Here is a 17641-nt window from a genome sequence, read left to right as displayed (position 1 = left end):
CGCGCCCGAGCGCCGGGCACCACCTGGAGCAGGGGCAGGAAAGGCAACGCTCTGCCTGGGAGCTGGAGGCCACCTCTGGGACTGAGCCACCCCGGGTTTAAACTGTATTCACCCACCAGGGAAACGACTGCTTCTCTTGCTTTTTGGAATGAAGGTGATGCTGCTTGATTGGTTAGATGCTGTCAGATTGTTACAGGCTAGTATTGAAACAATTCTGTCACAAGCTACATTTAAATACAAATCTTAATTTTAGAAGTTTTGTATACAAGAACAGAATTTATAGAAACGTGAGGGAAAACAGCAAGTACTGTCAGACACCACATGTTTTAATGACTGAGCTCTGAGCAGACACTCCTAGGTGGCAAACAGTATTTCCTTTGTAGAAAGGCCCAACCTGCTGAGCAAACCAAGACCTTTATAAGCAAGAAGCTGCTCCATGCAAAGCAGAACGAAGGAGGGTGGGGTTCTGTTCACGAACAATGTGTCAGCTACCATCATTACTCAGAATTGTTCTTTTTCCCTTTCCAGCTCTTCTGTCTTTCCTCAAGTTCAGCTTCAGTGAAGGCAGCTGGGCCCCAGTTTGTGATTAAGTGAGGGTTCTTAGAGCCTGGAAGACAGAGCACAATACTTGAAACAGTCATTTCTGGCTGGGACACCACTCACCCACTGCCAGCGGGGCAGGCTTAGCATCACCACAGGATGATTTGGTTAGGTGCTGTCTCTTCTGTGACTGGAAACACACTCAAAGATGACCCAAGGACCTACGTAACCAAGGAAGGAGGAATGCCTGGGACACCATCAGTGAAGGTGCTGGGAGTGAAAAGTTGTCGGCTGCTGCAATCTTTTGCATTCTTATCTCCCAACTCCCTCCCTCCCACACAGGTGTATCTTAGTAAACCCTTCTTCTAACTTTCATTTTGAGCTCTCCCTGGAAGGAAGGTGAGCTCCCCAGCACTGCATTACAACACCTTCTTCTGGGCTGGCACACCATTAATTAAGCTAAGAAATTAAACTTTTCCCCACATCAAGTATTTTAGCTACCTTCATGTGTTTGGCGGTTAGCATTTATGCCAACTGCATTAAACACTCAAACCATGCAATGTTCAGGTTGATCCTTGCTTTGTTTTAAATAAATAATAATAATTTAAAAATTGTTATAGTAGGGCAAATAGAGGTAAAGACCTGAGAGTTACCACGAGCAGTTGTCACCAATGTGATATTTATATGCTCCCATGAACCAATAAACTACAGGCAAAGGCAGAGTTCAGTAAGTCACTAAGTGATGTAAGTATATGGAATAGAACGAATATGTGGGTTTTTTTATAACTTTTCTGTTGATAACTTACCTGGCTCTATTAGTCGAATTAATCCCTCATGATGAGCTACTTTATCTTTCCAGCTCTTGGTGTTATTAGCTGCTGTCTCCAACTTCTTCTTAACCTCCTGAAATAAGATGCAGCCCACTTGAAAACAACTTAACTTCGTTTATATAAACAAGAAAAAACATCCTTTTAAATCTAAAGATAGAACCACGTTAATTCAGCCAGCGCTCCATTTAGTGTAGTCAGGGGAACTTAATTTCTAACCATCCTAAGTAATTTAGTTGTTGCTAGCTGTATAAAAGTAAGCTGTCAAACCAGAATCCAAAACTAACCAGGTTTTAAAAGATTCTGTAGCTGCTTAAGTAGGGCCAGTCTCTTCATGAAGATTGAAGGAAACTACATAAGCCGTAAGTGGTCGCAGTAGTGTTGGGTTGGTGGCTGGACTTGGCAATCTTAGAGGTCTTTTCCAACCTTAATGATCCTGTGAGTCTATGATCTTCTGTTCCAAACTAAAACCAGCGAGTAGGTACCTCTCACTATCAGAAACCATACAACGTAAGGTAGGAAAAGGACAACCCACTCAAGAAAGAGTCATTTCTTCAATCTAAACCAGGCCTTTGGTCAATTCTAAATGGAAGGCCAGAATGTTTACTTGTTTCTAAAATAACAGGTCGGTTATCACAGTGACCTACTCCATCACTTGTTTTGTGGATATTTTGTTTGAGGGTTTTGTTATGTCTATCGTATTCAGCAGTTCCTTTGGAGTAGTAGATAATGCTTCATATACAATAACCCTAAGATGTCATCTAAAAAAGAAGTCAATTATTAGCCAAAAGCAATCTAATGATGGTGTTAGATGTTCACACCAACATGGTAAGTTGTGACGTAGCCAGAACTACCCCACCTGGGCCCTTGTTTGCAGTCACTGCAGCACTGGTATCCTGTGCCAGTGAAGACAGCTCCCTGGCTTGTCCTTCACAGAGCTAACCTTGAGGGCACAGACACAGCAGAAACACACTCCCTAGTTAAACAGAAATCCAGTCAGGTTTTGTTTCCTGTCCTAAATACATGTAGGATCAACACCACCCTAGCCCTAGAAGTATGCAGCACTTCAGACTCTGTACTCACTGGATTCTGACTCTCATTTCTTCCATGAACAGCTACTGGCCATGACCAAGAACATTCAGCAGAGCAGAGAACAAGGGCTGGGTTTGGGATGCAAGGCACTGGCTACACAGTGAGTACACAGTAAGAGTCCGAGCTAAATCCTAGGTAGCTCTGATGTAAGTTCAGTGCTCAAATACCTTTTTAGGGAGCAGGGCCCTACAGCAGCACATTGATTTTTCATCTGTAGAAGACAGTATTGCCCTATGACAGCATCAAAACATTGCAACAATAATTCAAAAGTATAAGGCATTCAGTTATGACAGCAGTGAGACTGCATATGAAGTTAGTCTACACTAGAAGACAAACCTATGCAGAGTATTTCAGCATATGACTGAGGTGGCTTGCATGCAAATTGGGACAAAAAATTAAAGGAGGTGGTGTCTTTTCCTTCAAATACATTGATTTACTGGTCAAAAAAAACCCAAACCAACAGGTAAATATCCTACCTGTTATTATAATTTTTGTGTCATACTAACTCTTAAAGAAGGATGGTATTGATGAACTACAAATTGAGTGAAACTACTGAACACCTGGCTAAGTATGAGAGGCTGATGAAAAGAACAGCTCACCTCGTATTGCTCAAGGGCCTCCTTCCTTTCCAGTTCAAGTTGTTCCAGTTGCTGCATAGCAACTTGAAGAGCCTGTTCCTTTATCATTCTCTGATTTTCTAGCTCTTGCTTCTCTGCTTCTGTCATCTGAATGGTCTGTTGCTGCTGCAAGTGCCATTTTTCCAGTTCAGCTCTCTTTGCTGACTCCTCTTCCAGTAATCTGCAATGAGGATTGTGATGTTAACTGAACTATAAAGATGCATCCATTATGTAGCATACACATAGGGAAGCCAAGTGAATTATCTCTCTCCCTCATCCAATACTTGGGAAGCACAAAAAAAGTTATTGCTTGTTGCTTTGTCTCAGTGCAAAGCTGAAAAATCACGCCAGCAGTGCAAGCAGTCTGACTGCTACCAAGGGCTATTCAGAAAATTTAATCAATAATGCAAACAGACTGCAAAGCACAGAAGAAGTAAACATGCATAAGCTATCTGTTGTCTTAGGAGGGGTTAATATATGAAGAAACAAACCACACTAAACATAGCCCATATGAGTTAGAGGAGACTTAACTCTTTATCAACTACAATTTAGACCTGTGATAAAATGCAGCAGAAAGTCACGAGGGCTAATCAAACTCAAAAAAAAAACCAAACAAAAAACCACCTTTTGCTTTCATAGCTTAAGGAAAAGGAAAAAAATGTCCTGAGTTTGGATTTTCTAAGCTAGTCATCCCCTTTTCAGCAGCATGTCCAAGATGCAAACAATCTTTAACACTATGGCACAGTTATTGTTGTGGGGGCAGGTAGGGAACTGAAATACATCTCTATGAGGTCAAAGCCATACCTGGCTTGAAGTTTCCTTACGGTCTCTTCATCTTGACGTGCCTGTTTCTCATCCTCCAGAGCTTCCTGTAGCTGCTTATACATTTCTTCCAGTTCACGTACTCTCTGTAAATACTGTTCCAGTTCAGATGATTTCTGAGCAACTTGCTCTTCCATTTTTTGTCTTACCTATCAGCATAAATCGAGGACATATATAAACTACCGTTCAACTCAGGTTTCCAAATTTTAAAAGAATTGTCAGGTTTCCCTTAGATAATGTTTTCAGAGACAAACCTTTTCCTGCTGCCTGCAGAGCAAAACTGATAAAATTGAGTCTACATTTGTAGATGTGCAACTTTAAGACCATTTAAAAAAAAATGATACAGGTTACTTACACTGGTCTACTTCATGCATCACAGGACTTCTACAGGGGTTTAAAACTAACTTCAGTCTGTTTGATCTTGTCACTTAGTTTACAGGTACACACTAAGCTGAAGGAAGAAAAGACTTGCAGAGTGCCCAGGCACAAAGGTCAGGCTGGTTTAATGACACCATTTCCACTCCTTTCCTCAGGCAAGTCCTCCCTTGGCAGCAGTGCATCCCACGCACATGTACCGGCAGTGGCACCGCAGCAGCACGGGGTGGAAGTGTGCTAAGGAGGCTGGATTTGCCAAGAGAAGAGCAACGATGACAAAAAACAACAGTAAGGGATAGAGGAGGGTGAGGGGATGCTGCACATCCAGTCACGCAGTCTCTGAACCTCCTTATCCCGCTTTCCCTGACCTCGAGCAGGGAAATGAGGGGCACAGTGACCCTGGAGCGTCCTCTGCCCAGCCCCTCACTGCTGGGGACAACAGCAGTCAGCTGGCCTTGAGCCGATGGGGAAAAGCACCGAATCCTCACATAATATGTACGTCACAGAAAGTAAGCACAGCTCCTGAAGTCAGCAAGAAAGGCTGGCTGTCAAGTGTCAGGATGGCACGTCCTGCTCCACTGGTCTGCAGCCTGCTCCCCTCAGCTAACTGCAATCCCACTGACCCAGAAAGTGATCGTATTCAGGAGTCTGCTCTCAGCTCATAAAGCGGCACCGAGTCTGTTCACGTTCCCAGACGTTCCACCACATCAACTCAACTGTTTCTACTTCTTTTCTCCCGTTAACAGAAAAGCTTGTCATGCCTGACAGAGCCCTTGAAGACTGAAAATCAGTTTGTTTGGAAGTGCTCAGTGTGGATTATAGTGATGACATTGTAAAGCTACAATATTTCTTTATTTTTTTGTGTTTGTGGCTATGTGTAAAAGAACACTGCATTAAAAAAAAAAAGTAGTAGTTTTAGGAATATATTAAAGTCAGAAGATTCCTAAAATGCATTTTGATTATGCTTGTGTTCATTTTGCACATTCCTGTAGTAGGCAGTGACCTCAGCTTCTCCATCTTTGAAAACTGCAAGGATAACCAGTCTGCATTTACCTTTCAAAGTTGTCCCCATTTTCCCGTACTATATTTAAGCTGTGAATGCTATGCAAATTGTAGGTGATCTGTTCCAGTATTTGAATTAATATGTAAAAACATTTTATTCCTAGGTCTCTAATAAATGCAACACAGGATCCATCCTCCTGCAATATTTGTAGAATCCCTTCAGTGACTGCCTGTGAGGGAAATCACTGCTGGATGCATTGCTCACTATGTGTAATCATAGCAAAAAAACCCACATGTGCACTACTCACCATTTTTTCTCTCTCCAGCTCCAAACTGAAGCGATCTTGTAATTCAACTTGAGTCTGAAGTCTTTTCTTCTCTTCCTCAGCAGCACGAGCAGCTGCTGCTTCCAGTTGCTGAAAGAGAAGGGTGGGAGGAAGAAAAGAAGGAAAAACTAAGTAGTCAAAAAGACCAACCAACCAACAAAAAAAAAAAAAAACATTTGCAGAGAATGGAATTTGATTTAACAGTATTTGGTTTTAACAAAAATGGAAGGAACCTTCAAAAGCTTTAAGGTATCAGGGTTTTTTTGGTTTTGGTTTTGTTTATGTCTGAGGCTATTCTCAATCTCTAAATGTAAATTCTAATCTTGTTATTTGCAAGACAGTTTTAAATTTACCAATGAAAAGTCAACTGTCAGACTTCCTTCAAGTTTCCTTTGCATCCTGCTTTGCCCAGCCAATAGGTAACAGGCATACAGTGATTTCTGTCTCATATGGGATAGAAATCTACTATGGAAAACCACGTCACAGGCAGGACTGCACAGGAGTTCCAACAGTGAAAACGTGCCAGCATGCCACGAGTTCATACAGAAACAGAAGTGAGAAGCACTAACCTGCCATGGGAAAGCAGAAGTGCTGTAGACTTTGACTATAATAAATGATTGTGCTATTGTGAATCACACCCCTTTAACATCCCCTAAACTGCCATGTAAGGTAAACAAAATTCTAGTCAATAATCATCACTTGGTATTAGGGGAAAAATTTGCCTAGTCAGAGCTGGTAGTCTCATGCCTTTTTGCATCTTAATTTCTTTTGCATCTTGATTTCACATATAACTGGCACAGTTTTTCCTTTCATCAGAATTTTGATAGCATGTATTTTTAGAATGCTCAAGCTACACTTTAAAAATGCACAAATACCAGTCAAAACCTTACCAATACTGGAAGCAAAATAATTTTTCACAGCATTTTGCTAAGAAACTTATCTGATGCTTCAGGGGAAACAGAAAACAAGCACCCTTCTTTTGTAATGCACTAGGCTGGTGAAATAGTTTCCACAGGCCTTTAGTTAAGAGTGGGACATCTGTCTTCTTCAGTATTTTTGGAAAGTACCACATTTAAACTATCTTCCATCACATAATCTAGATGAACTAACGAGATGACTGAACAATTAAAACTGCCAAGCTAAAACTCTCATTTCGTTAAGTTCTTGTGATGTCACTCTAGTCTGAAATAGCTGGGCAGAAGGGAAGGACAAAGCTCCTAGTTTGGTTTTTTAGCTGTAGAAGATAGCCTTTCAAAGGAGAGCAACTCTGTACTTAAATGATGCCAGTCTTTTAGAAATAGTACTCCTCGTCTGCCAGAACGTTTAAAAGCATGTAATTGTAGTCAAATCCAAGATGCCTATTTAAGTGAATTTTTCTTTTGATTTCCTTCCCTGCTTGGAAATTAAACAAACATTGCCAATACTGAGCCAAGAGAGTGAACGTGCAGAGTCACAGGCAAGGGTGGCTTCCAGGCTTTTGCCAGAGCCCTCAATAACAGAATACATTGTTTGTCCACTCTTTATCAGCAACTTCCTGCTTAATTCACGTCAGAGGACATCAATTCCTGGCAGGTAACACTGGCAACAGCTACGTATTTAAGGGAAAAGTCCCAAATGTTGAGTGTGGGGAGGGAGGGGGAATCACAAGAACACACCACTCCAGCACGGGTCAGTTACCACAGAGGCTCTGAATCCCATGGAAGACCCCAAACTGAAACAGAAAGTGTGCATGAGTCTTATGCATGCTGTCTTGGTAAGAAAAACTCACCTTCCAGCCTGTTCAATGCGTATCTCAAAATTCCATTTAAAAACATGAAAAAAAAGTATATTAGACAAAGCCTCTTCTGAAATTTCCTACTGCAGGAGCTATCAAAATACCAACCAATCTCAGAGTGCACTTTGGCAGATGTGGTGTGAGTGGTGGCTCACTGCCATTAAGGGCAAATCGAACTCTAAGCTTTTCAGAACAAGTCAGTTTCCTGAATCAGAAAGCTTTATCCTTGAAGAACATTCTTCTAACTAACCAACCACTTCAAGTTCCTCCAGCACAGCTCCTCCCACTTAGCCAAAGTGCAGTAGTTCATGTCAGAGACTAAAGTGCTCTCCTTAATAAGTCACTTTAATCCAGTGATTAAAAGATCACTTCAAAAAATATGTCTTCAAAAGATGCTTCTTGTTGCAACTCTTCTTTAGTCTACCTGTTGTGATTTCTACAAAAGAAAGCGCCAAAGCCTGTCAACATCCGGCTGCTCCTCTGGGGTTGCCCTCATGTTATCCTCCCCTTTAACTTTTTCTCAGTAAAATAAACTCAACAGTGAAATCCAGCCCTATAACTTCTGTTAACAGGAGTATTACCGACCAGTAACACAGGCTAGCCTTTGAAGCATATTTTCCATTCTGAAGCTTAAATGTGGTAGAACATAGATGCTAAAATTAAATTAAAAAAATTATTTTCCTCTGTCAGACTCCATTTAAGGCAAAGAGAATAATACCCGTATCAGTACTGTCAGTGCCAGGTTATTTAAAAAAAAAAAATTCTCCTTGACACGAATTGTGACTTAATGACAGGAGTTTTTTTCTTTGCTTTCTAGACTCGGCCCCTTTTAACATGCTCTCACAACATTTATAGCTTCCCTCCTCATGCCCAGCTGCAAAGACCGTTAAAAGTTTTTCTAACTGAGGGCTACAATGAATTTAATTTATGAAACACTCAAGCAGTGATGGAGACAGGAAGTGTATCTGGAGACTAATCAAGTCTCTGTGGAGAACTATTGCAGAGGTACCCGTTGTTCGAAGTGCAAAGAGCCACCAGCATGGTCCATCTATGGTTAAGAGTGTGTAGCCAAGCAAAGGTACCATGGTATCTCCTGCTAGTTGTTAGCTTTTTACTAAAAAGCTGTTTACATGGAAAATAACATGTTCAGCAAGTCTTCTGCTAATACTCAGACATTTCTAGTCTCAGTTCTCAGGCTTGTAGAAGTCAATCCAGCATTTACAAGGAACGTGCATTTAAGCATTTTAATAAACAGCTCTATAAATCTCTCCCAAAGTACCCTTAATAAAATGATGCCTATACACACTCACAAAATCACTCTGCATCTTCGGACTCTTTGTAAATTATATTAATATCTCTGGATACTACATCTGTGCGTAGATAAGAGTTCCCACATACATACAATTCACAGAACAGAACTCTGGACAACTACATAAGAAAAAAATCTTAATGGAAAGCCCCAAGTTTGATGGATGTGTCTGACAGAAAACAAAGGCAAGTAACAGAAAATACTATCCCCTCCAGTGCCCAGATACCATCTTTCCTTTTGCACTAGCTTCAAAACACCCTCATAAGGCCAGGGGATGGGGATGGGCCACAGGAGCTAGCCTAAGCCTGCTGTGCAGTCCTTAGAAACCGCTGCAGTCAATGTTGAAGGCTTTACTGCAGGTTCAACCAGCAGATCTACATGCTTAGAGGGCTGATGCCCACACAAGCTCACCTCCTCTGGAGGAGTTTGCTCAATGTGTCTGAACATGAACTAGATGCCTAATCATACTTCAAGAAGCCCAGCTCAGCCACAGAGACTGAGCTTAAAGCTTCAAGGTTAGCAGCTCCCACTCCCACCTTCCGCACGGTCTCCAGCTCCTTCTGCTTGTTCTCGTTGGCCGTTTGCAGTTCTTTCATCTGCCGCTCCAGCTCCTCTTGCTCAGCTAAGAGCTTCTGGCGCAATTCTTTTCGTTTCTGACGTGCTTCCTTGTGGGGTGGAGGGCTCCCAGCTCTCAGAAGGCTTACGGTGGTCTGTATGGCTGGAAAGGAGTGTGCAAGGCCAAGGGAGAGGAAGAGAACGTGAGCAAAGGGAAGTGCTAAACTTACTATACAACCCTTAGGGAATGAGTATTTGTGGTATTGTGTTGGGTGTTTTTTTCATGTATTTTTAAATTAGAATTAATTGTTGTCAGTTCTGCTAATCCTCAACAGGTTACCTGTCAACACAAACCGAAAGTGAAAGACACTTGGCTGTCAGTGTTGGCTGTGTGCCACAAGGATAGGGTCCAGCAACTCCAACGCATGGTGTCAATTCCAATACCCATTTCTAACGGGCAGTGGACACACAAGGCACTTGTACACCGAGCTGCAAACAAAAAGTCCCAAAACTTCAAGATTTCCTATTACCTAGATTCAGGGACTCTTAATCAAGCAGCAAGATGTTGCTGATGTTACCTAACATACACAGCATTTAGTTCCCTGGAACTAACCTTAAACTCTTCATTCTTACTGATATTCCAAGGAAAAACTTTCCCCCAGTAACACAGTAGCTCTCATTCTCTTGTCTTCAGTGAGGAAATATTTAGAGAGCAAAACTGAGGATTAGCAGATGATTTTGATATGTTATTCACCTACTACAACTGTGGAAAAGATCTTTTGGAACTAAGTAAACATTCATCCTACATCAGACTTTGGAGCAATTAAACACATGCTTTGGGTAAAGGGGGAAGTGCAAACAAAAGCACACAGCTCCAAGTCTTTGAATGTGGTACATACTTCAATGGCATTGAAAACAGTGGGTTCACAAGGGCTTCCACCTCACTCTGCAAAAGATTCACGTAACTCCCGCTCAGCATGGATCTGGGAAAGTCTCACGGGAGCACCTTCACCACGGGAAGAGACAAGGAAGCCCCAATTCCCAGCCTTAGCCTCAACTCACCAAACTACACTACTGCAAGCAGAACTGTAAAAGCAAAGCCATATTTTATGATGCCGAAATGGACAAGCTTTCCTTTTCTCCCCAAAGCACCAGTTTACAATATATTCCCCTTCCCCATCACTAGAAGAACAGCCAATACAGAAAAAACAAATGACAACACTATCCATTTCATTTTGGCTATGGCTGCCTAAATTGAGGCACCTAAATGACAGAAACCGATTCCCCTTACATGGATCCTTATTTCTTCCTGAGTCTCAGGCTCCTTAAAAATCCCTTCCATGTGCCTGAAACAGTGATGCCCAAAATCATAAGCCCAAGAACTTCAAATTAGAGTAAAGCATGGCTGTAAGAAATCAGCTTACCTTACCTTTCACATGACTAAAATGTTTGAAACCTCACCTTGAATCCACTCCTGCTTCTTTTTTTTATCAGAGGCACTTATCTCAAAGCTTTTATCAAGACATTTTATGAGAAAAAGGCATTTCTTTCCATCTTTGTCAGGCAAGGCCTAGAATGGGTAACAAAGGATTAGCCTGTTACATTGTCAAGCCCCGCGTACACAGCTACGTGGTACGGAACTACAAATACCAGTACTAAGAACCTTTTATAATAAGAGTATTATATAAAGTAAAAAACTCCTATTAACAAAAGCCAGAATAGAATGGAAAATGAATCCATCCCGCACACAAAGCAGGATTAATTCTTATCTTTTTTAGAGATATTCACAGTTCTTGGTGTGGTGGGGTTTCTTTACCTCTACACAGCAGTTGCCATCCAGTATGATGTCTCCCTTCTTGTCCTTTAAATCTTCACTTACGTAGTAGGAAATAATATTGGGTTTTAGCACAAACCATCGTTCTGTCCAATTTTTCCTTTTATGACCCTTTTTCAACATATAACCCTGTAAAATGCAACAGGTCAGCTGAACTGCCTGGCCACTGCTGAACTGCCTGTCATGGTGCTTAAACACCCGATACAGCACACAGAAGAGTTAGCTGAAGACCCTTCACTTACACACTTCCATTTCTAATACCAGCACACTGAGAACACTGGTAAAGCCTGGATTTTCACTAAAGGAACAAATTTGTACTTTGATTTAAATAACACAAACATTTCACTAAAGGAACAAATTTGTACTTTGATTTAAATAACACAAACATTTCACTCATAGTATTTTATTTTTCTTGGAAGTTGATCCATTCAACTTTCTGTATGAGAAGACCATTTGCAAGCCTTAACAAGGCCATCTCAAAAGAAAGAAGAGAAGCCCATACTCTGCCACTGAGCTTTACACAAATAAAAGAATAAAAATTATAATCTTTCATAATGACAACAAAGAAGGCTGGGTATCATGATCAAATCATCCAAGTTTGCCTATACTGAATATTAACACATCTGGAATATAAGCAGTGTGGCTACAGCAATTCAGAAACCATCTCATGGAAAAGAGGGTGCAGGGAGAATGATACAATAATAGGTCGTTCTTTCAGGTATTCAATTTTTAGTGGTCTTATCAGGGGTACTGCTGTGACCTAGTCAGTTCTTAATCTAGAGTTTCAGTTTGCCAGTATTTCAGCTACACCTGCCATTTCTAAAACCATATTCTACAATTACTTACATACTTCCATCTGACTCCTAGCTTCAGAAAAAAGTCAAATCACAGATGACACACCTACACCACTACAGCTCTGTACAAGTGATACAGAAAGCAATGCACTAAAAAGTATTCCAGATGAATTGAAAAACTGGAAAGCAGACCAAGACCATTTTTTTCTGTAATGTCTTTTAGCTATAGGAACTTATGATACAAGCAAACAAATAAATGTGCTGTGACAAATTTAAGTCAAAGGTGCCTTTTTGTACAAGTCTGAAGGGAAAAAAAAAAAACAACAGGACAGTTGGAGAAGCTCTTTTGTTTAAGAAAACAGAAAAGGCAGAACAAACAAAAAATAAACACACACAGGGCTTATCTGTGCTCAGCTCTTCTAGCCAGCCAGACTGGCCAGAGCCAAGGCCGTGCCTATTCCCCTGTGCCAGTCCACCCCCTCATTCCAAAACAGGAATGCACAAAGAGTTTTGTTTGCTGCCTCCATACTCCGGTCTGAGGCCTGGGTGGTCACAAGGGCGTGAAGGACTCTGCAGCTTCACTCTTTCATGCCTTGCACAGTCTCAGCAAGTCATGACCAAGAGTTTTTCCCGTTCTTGACACACTAAGTTTGCTTTCAAAGCCAAGCCAGACTGGTATTTCCCCCTCAAGTTTCTGCAAAATCTTTATCTATTATTTCTGTGTATCAGCTGCTTCTGATATTTCAAGAGCCCACTGACAGCTCCTGGGGGTCTTTTTGCACGAACAATCACATGAAGGACACATCTTTCAGAAAACTAAGTACCACAAATGGAATGATCACTGCTACCCCTCCATAAGCCTTGGAGCTCGTAAAATGCTTTGTGTTGGAAGGGACTTTTAGAGGTCATCTAGCCCAGCCCTGCTGCAGCAAGCAGTGACATCTTCAACTACATCAAGATGCTCAGAGCCTTGTCCAACCTGGCCCTGAATGTTTCCATGGATGTCGCATCTACCACCAATCTGGGCAATCTGGGCCAGTGTTTCACCACCCTCACTGTAAAACATTCTTCCTTTTATCTTGTCTAAATCTCCTGTTTTAGTTTAAAACCTCCACACCTTGTCCTTTCACAACAGGCCCTTCTAAAAACATCATCCCCATCTTTCTTATAGGCCCCCTTTAAGTATTGAAAGGCCACAATAAGGTCTCTTTGGAGACTTCTCTTCTGCAGGCTGAACAACCCCAACTCTCTCAGCCTGGCCTCACAGCACAGGGGTTCCAGTCCTTGGACCATCTTTGTGGCCTCCCTCTGGACCCACTCCCACAGGTTCGTGTCTTTCCTGTGCTGAGGACTCCAGAACTGGATGCAGTGCTCCAGGTGGGGCCTCACAAGAGCAGAGCAGAAGGGCAGAGCCACCTCCCTCGACCTGCTGGCCACTCCTCTCTTGATAAAGCCCAGGATACCGTGGGCTTTCTGGGCTGCAAGTGCACGTTGCTGGTTCATGTCCAGCTTGTCATCCACTGGAACATGCAAGTCCTTCTCTGCAGGGCTGTTCTCAACCCCTTCACCCCTCAGCCTGTGTTGATAGGTTGTAGGTTGCCCCTGCCCAGGTGCAGGATCTTGCATGTCCAAGTGTAAGATAAGAGATCTTGGCTATGGTACAGTATGTCATTACTTAATACCCCGAAGTAATCACATAGTGCAACGAACAGGACAATTCTGTGAACTAACAAGGTCTGACAGTACAAGTTGTGACTGAACAAGACATCTGTAAGTCACATGGGGAATTCAGTTCTCCACTAGGACAGTGACTCTGGGCCAAATCCTGACAAACTATTTTTAAGTGTCAAGGAACCATTCAAAGGCACTCAGACATCCTTTAGAAAGAGGCCCAGCCACCGAGACGAAAGAGACAGTTAAAAAAAAAGAAAGAAAAAAGAGAGGTGGAAGGGAGAGAGACACAATGCAGAGACACAGCGCAGTATCAGAACCGAAAAGACATCCCATTTCCTCACAGATTTCAAGTGGAAGAACTGACCTGACACTGGTTATTTTATTTTCATGGTCTTAAACAACAGAATGACTTCATTTTGCCCTCAACTGACTATATATGTGTGTGTCCAGCCCTCACCTCCAACAGGCAACCAGCAGTTAACAAAAATAGACTTCTGCATTGTTCTGTGGATATTCCAGAATAATTTCCTGTGCCAAGACCTTCTGATCATTTCTTCAGAGCAGCTTAGGAAAGCCAGCCAGAAAAGCTTTTGTTTCTCTCCTCACCAAGAAGCCAGAATACCAAAGATGAAAAAAATCGTCTGCCAGCTAGAAGTCAATTTAAATAGCTCTCTAGGTAAGCTCTACTGTGACTCCTCAGGTCCCTGTGATATTTATATTTACTGTGAAAGAAATGCAGTTTTTAAAGCCATTCCTAAACTGATTATCCAGCCACTGGAAATCTGAAGAAAATGTAGATTGACAGAATGTTGCCAAGAATATAAAGGTGTTCTAGACATAGAAGTGACTGACAAACTTCTTGTGTTTCGAGTATAGGTAACTAAGGTGTCAGTCACGTAGCAGAACAAGAAGGAAGAGAGCTCTGGAGCTCTAGAACACGTTTTTGCTCTCTTGAAGTGGGGCAACTTAGAAAGAGACCTTTTGGCAATTCCTTTGTACCGACTCCCTTTTTTGAATACAGAGGTTGTCATCAACACAACTTACATTTGTGAGAGCATAACTGCAACTAGAAAAAAGCATTTTCAAAGACTGAAGTTTAGGAACTGACAGCATGCTGCAGCTATTTTGTCAGCTACCTAGCATTTGATTTTAGTGTAAAAGAGGCTGTATTTCAAGTCAGAGCACACTTCTACTTTCTAAAAACAAACTCCCCCAACAAGCAATTCACTCATAATACTGCAACAGTTGCAACAATGTGAACAGCAGCACAATTTCTCTTTTATAAAAATAAGCTCACATTAAAGAACCTTTACAAGTAATTTACCTACATCCCCTTGCTCATTATTCATGAGGTAAAAGAAACTGAAGTGAAAATTTAACGTTTTCTAATTATGCAAGAAATTGTTTTACTTTAAAACATAATTTCTCTGTGATTCTTACCTGTTTGAGTACATCTAATATGAGCTCATTAAAGACTTCATTGATTGCCATGGACACTGTCTGTCTGTCCATCCCTTTACTGAACTGCCCGCTCCCGATGAGATCGATCAGCTCCCACGCAGAAAGACCTTCTCGACTGGTGTTGAGTGCAATCTTATAATGGTCAAACTGCTCTTGCTGCCAGCCTGCTCCCATTGCTTCGGTGATTTTCTTAAGTAAATATTCAATCTGTACAGAAATACAAGCAGAAATTCATTGTTTTCAGCAGGCATGCAAATGGAGTCTTTCAGAGCTGCAAACTAAGCTTCTCTAGAGACTGTCATTACAGCTAGATTCCTACATTTACATGCGGGCCTCTGAATGTGGGTGGTTTAATTAGCAAAGATTTTAGTCTCCTGTCTCAGTTGAATTTTGACTGCCAAGCCCATCTCACACCTCCTCTCTCCATAGTAAAGAAACAAAGAATTTAACCTGAAATCCTCTTTTAGTATTTCAGATTCCGACAAGAACACACAGGACCTTCCCTGTAACAGCTTCCAAACTGTGACGACTCAAGTGTGAGAAAACAAGAAGTTTCAAAAAGTATTCTTGTAAGATAAAAATTACCCAAATTTTAAAAAAAAAAGAAAAAAAAAAAAAAGAAAAGATGGCATTTTGGACATGATGTGAAATGAAAGACTACCAAGGTATGCTCATGTATTTTATTCTTCACCTGACCCCTCCTCTTCTCCAGCTCTCAAGCATTCCATAACTGGACACAACCTTGTCAGATGTAACAACAGAAGTAAAACCCCTAATTTTTCACTTCCGCTTTTATTGTTTCCAAAATAAACTCTCCTTTTCCTTTAATCTTTTCTCATTCTGTAAGCATTACCATACAGAAGGTAATAACACCAGTCAAAGTAAAAACAAGAATGAAAAAGAAGGAAAGAAGGTAGGGCTTCTTTTGTTTTTCTTGTGTTGTTTTAGCTCATCGCTGTTCACTCTTCAAACAACAGTATTTTAAACTAAGCCCATCTACAACTCTAGAACAACATTAATTAAAAAGAATTAAAATTAAAAAGAATTAAAAGGAACAACAGAGTTCTTTTTAAAGGTTCTTTACACAGAATTATTGGTGAGAGAGCCTTCTTAAAAAGACCTCTATACAACAAAGTAAAAGCCACTTTTAAGTTTCTGTGACTGAAGTCACAGGACACCAGTTACACCATGTAACTCTGTTTTGAAGACAGGCCAAGCTAATGTGGCCTTCTGCTATTTTGGGTAGTAGGTCACTACATTTCCTCACCAGCTTTGCAGGGAACCTGACTGTCTTCATCAGAGAGTAAAGCTGCCCACACCCTTGCTAAGGAGGAAGCCAGGGGAGAGGGTGCCCAGTAACCCTGCACCAGCCCACCCCAGGGACAGAGCAGTACCAGCTCCCCAAAGGGCGGCCCCTTCTCTCCAGCCACCACAAGACCAGCACAGAACCAGCTCCTGGCAGGCCAGCTCACAAAGCTGCAGGCAAGGGCTCATCCCAGCCACACCTATTCTCTACAGTCATGAGGGATGGGACAGGGTGGGAACTGCACACTGCCCAGTGGAGTTGACGCGAAAAAGAACCGTGAGCCTTTCAGGTTCTCCTTTTGCACATGGAAATAACGTGGATTTCCTTAAACGCTGCTTTTCTAAGGATTAGTCCCACAGCAGTCTGCTTCACTTCCAGTTTACCTATTTTAAGCGTGGCTTTGGAAACACTAAGTAACTCAGGAATCTTAAGTCCATTATCAAAAAAAGACTATGGTATGCAGCATGAACACATCTCATTGTAAAGCAGGGGAAACCAAACACTTTGCAGGACTTCGTTGATTCACCAATGCTGGTTTGCCTTTGTTCCTCAGCACTGCCTGAAAACACCATGTAATCTCTCCCACAGGTAAGAAAACCCCATCTGAGAGAACCAGCAGGTCTTTCGCCACAGAATATTTTTTTAGCTACAGCTCAGAGTCACTTTTCAGCTGGTTTAATAGGCTTTTGAGCATCCAGCAGTGTCTCTGTAAGAGATTTGGGAGTACAAAGAAACAAGAGCTCCCTGGTGTCCAGGTTTTGGTGCAGCATGCATGGTAATTTTGTGGCTGCTGCTTCTCTCTCACACACCCTGGTACTGGCAAAAATCCCTTCCTTTCCCTCACATCTATGATTGAGAAGCACACAAGTGTGTAGCAGAACACACTCATTTGGCAAGCGGTAGAATAACAAATTCACCCTTCAGATGGGTAGGCCTTCCCTACCATTTCAGCTCAGTAACTGTTGTTAGTCTCACAGCCCTGCCCTAGCAGCATATGGACTAACGCTAGGGCAAACCGGAGAAGGCAGTGAAAGGCGCTGCGCTGCCTGAGGGGAAGCTGCCGCTCCCCCGCGTGAGCAGGGAGACGCAGCCCTGTGCGATGGGGCTGTCCGGGCCCCTGGCACAGCCTGTGCCGGGGGAAGAGAGCGGCGCCGGGCACAGAGCGCCTCCGGGGCGGGTACAGGCCTTGGAGAGAGCACCGCTTTTCATTTCAGCATCACTGCCTAAGACATTTAAGGGTTTTTAGCTCCTCGTGCAATTCTTACTGGCAAAGACGCGGTCCGAACAGAAGCGGCCTCTCAAAAGGCGGCCGAGCGCAGCGGGCAGAGAGAGC

General features: G+C 42.2%; 1 protein-coding gene across 1 annotated transcript; it reads right to left on the bottom strand.

Moving 5' to 3' along the window:
- Positions 1-27: 27 nt before the first annotated feature.
- On the bottom strand, positions 28-15209 carry SWAP70 (SWAP switching B-cell complex 70kDa subunit; the record flags this gene model as incomplete). Its single annotated transcript, XM_008949050.1, has 9 exons — positions 28-607; positions 1347-1443; positions 3059-3257; positions 3881-4047; positions 5584-5691; positions 9221-9402; positions 10701-10809; positions 11056-11202; positions 14982-15209. Coding segments are annotated over 9 exons (1347 nt in total), but the record flags the coding sequence as incomplete, so codon positions are not given.
- Between the last annotated feature and the right edge of the window lie 2432 nt (positions 15210-17641).

The sequence above is a fragment of the Merops nubicus genome, unplaced genomic scaffold, assembly GCF_000691845.1.
Source record: "Merops nubicus isolate BGI_N331 unplaced genomic scaffold, ASM69184v1 scaffold23540, whole genome shotgun sequence".
NCBI lineage: Eukaryota > Metazoa > Chordata > Aves > Coraciiformes > Meropidae > Merops > Merops nubicus.
This window is presented reverse-complemented; position numbering and strand designations above follow the sequence as displayed.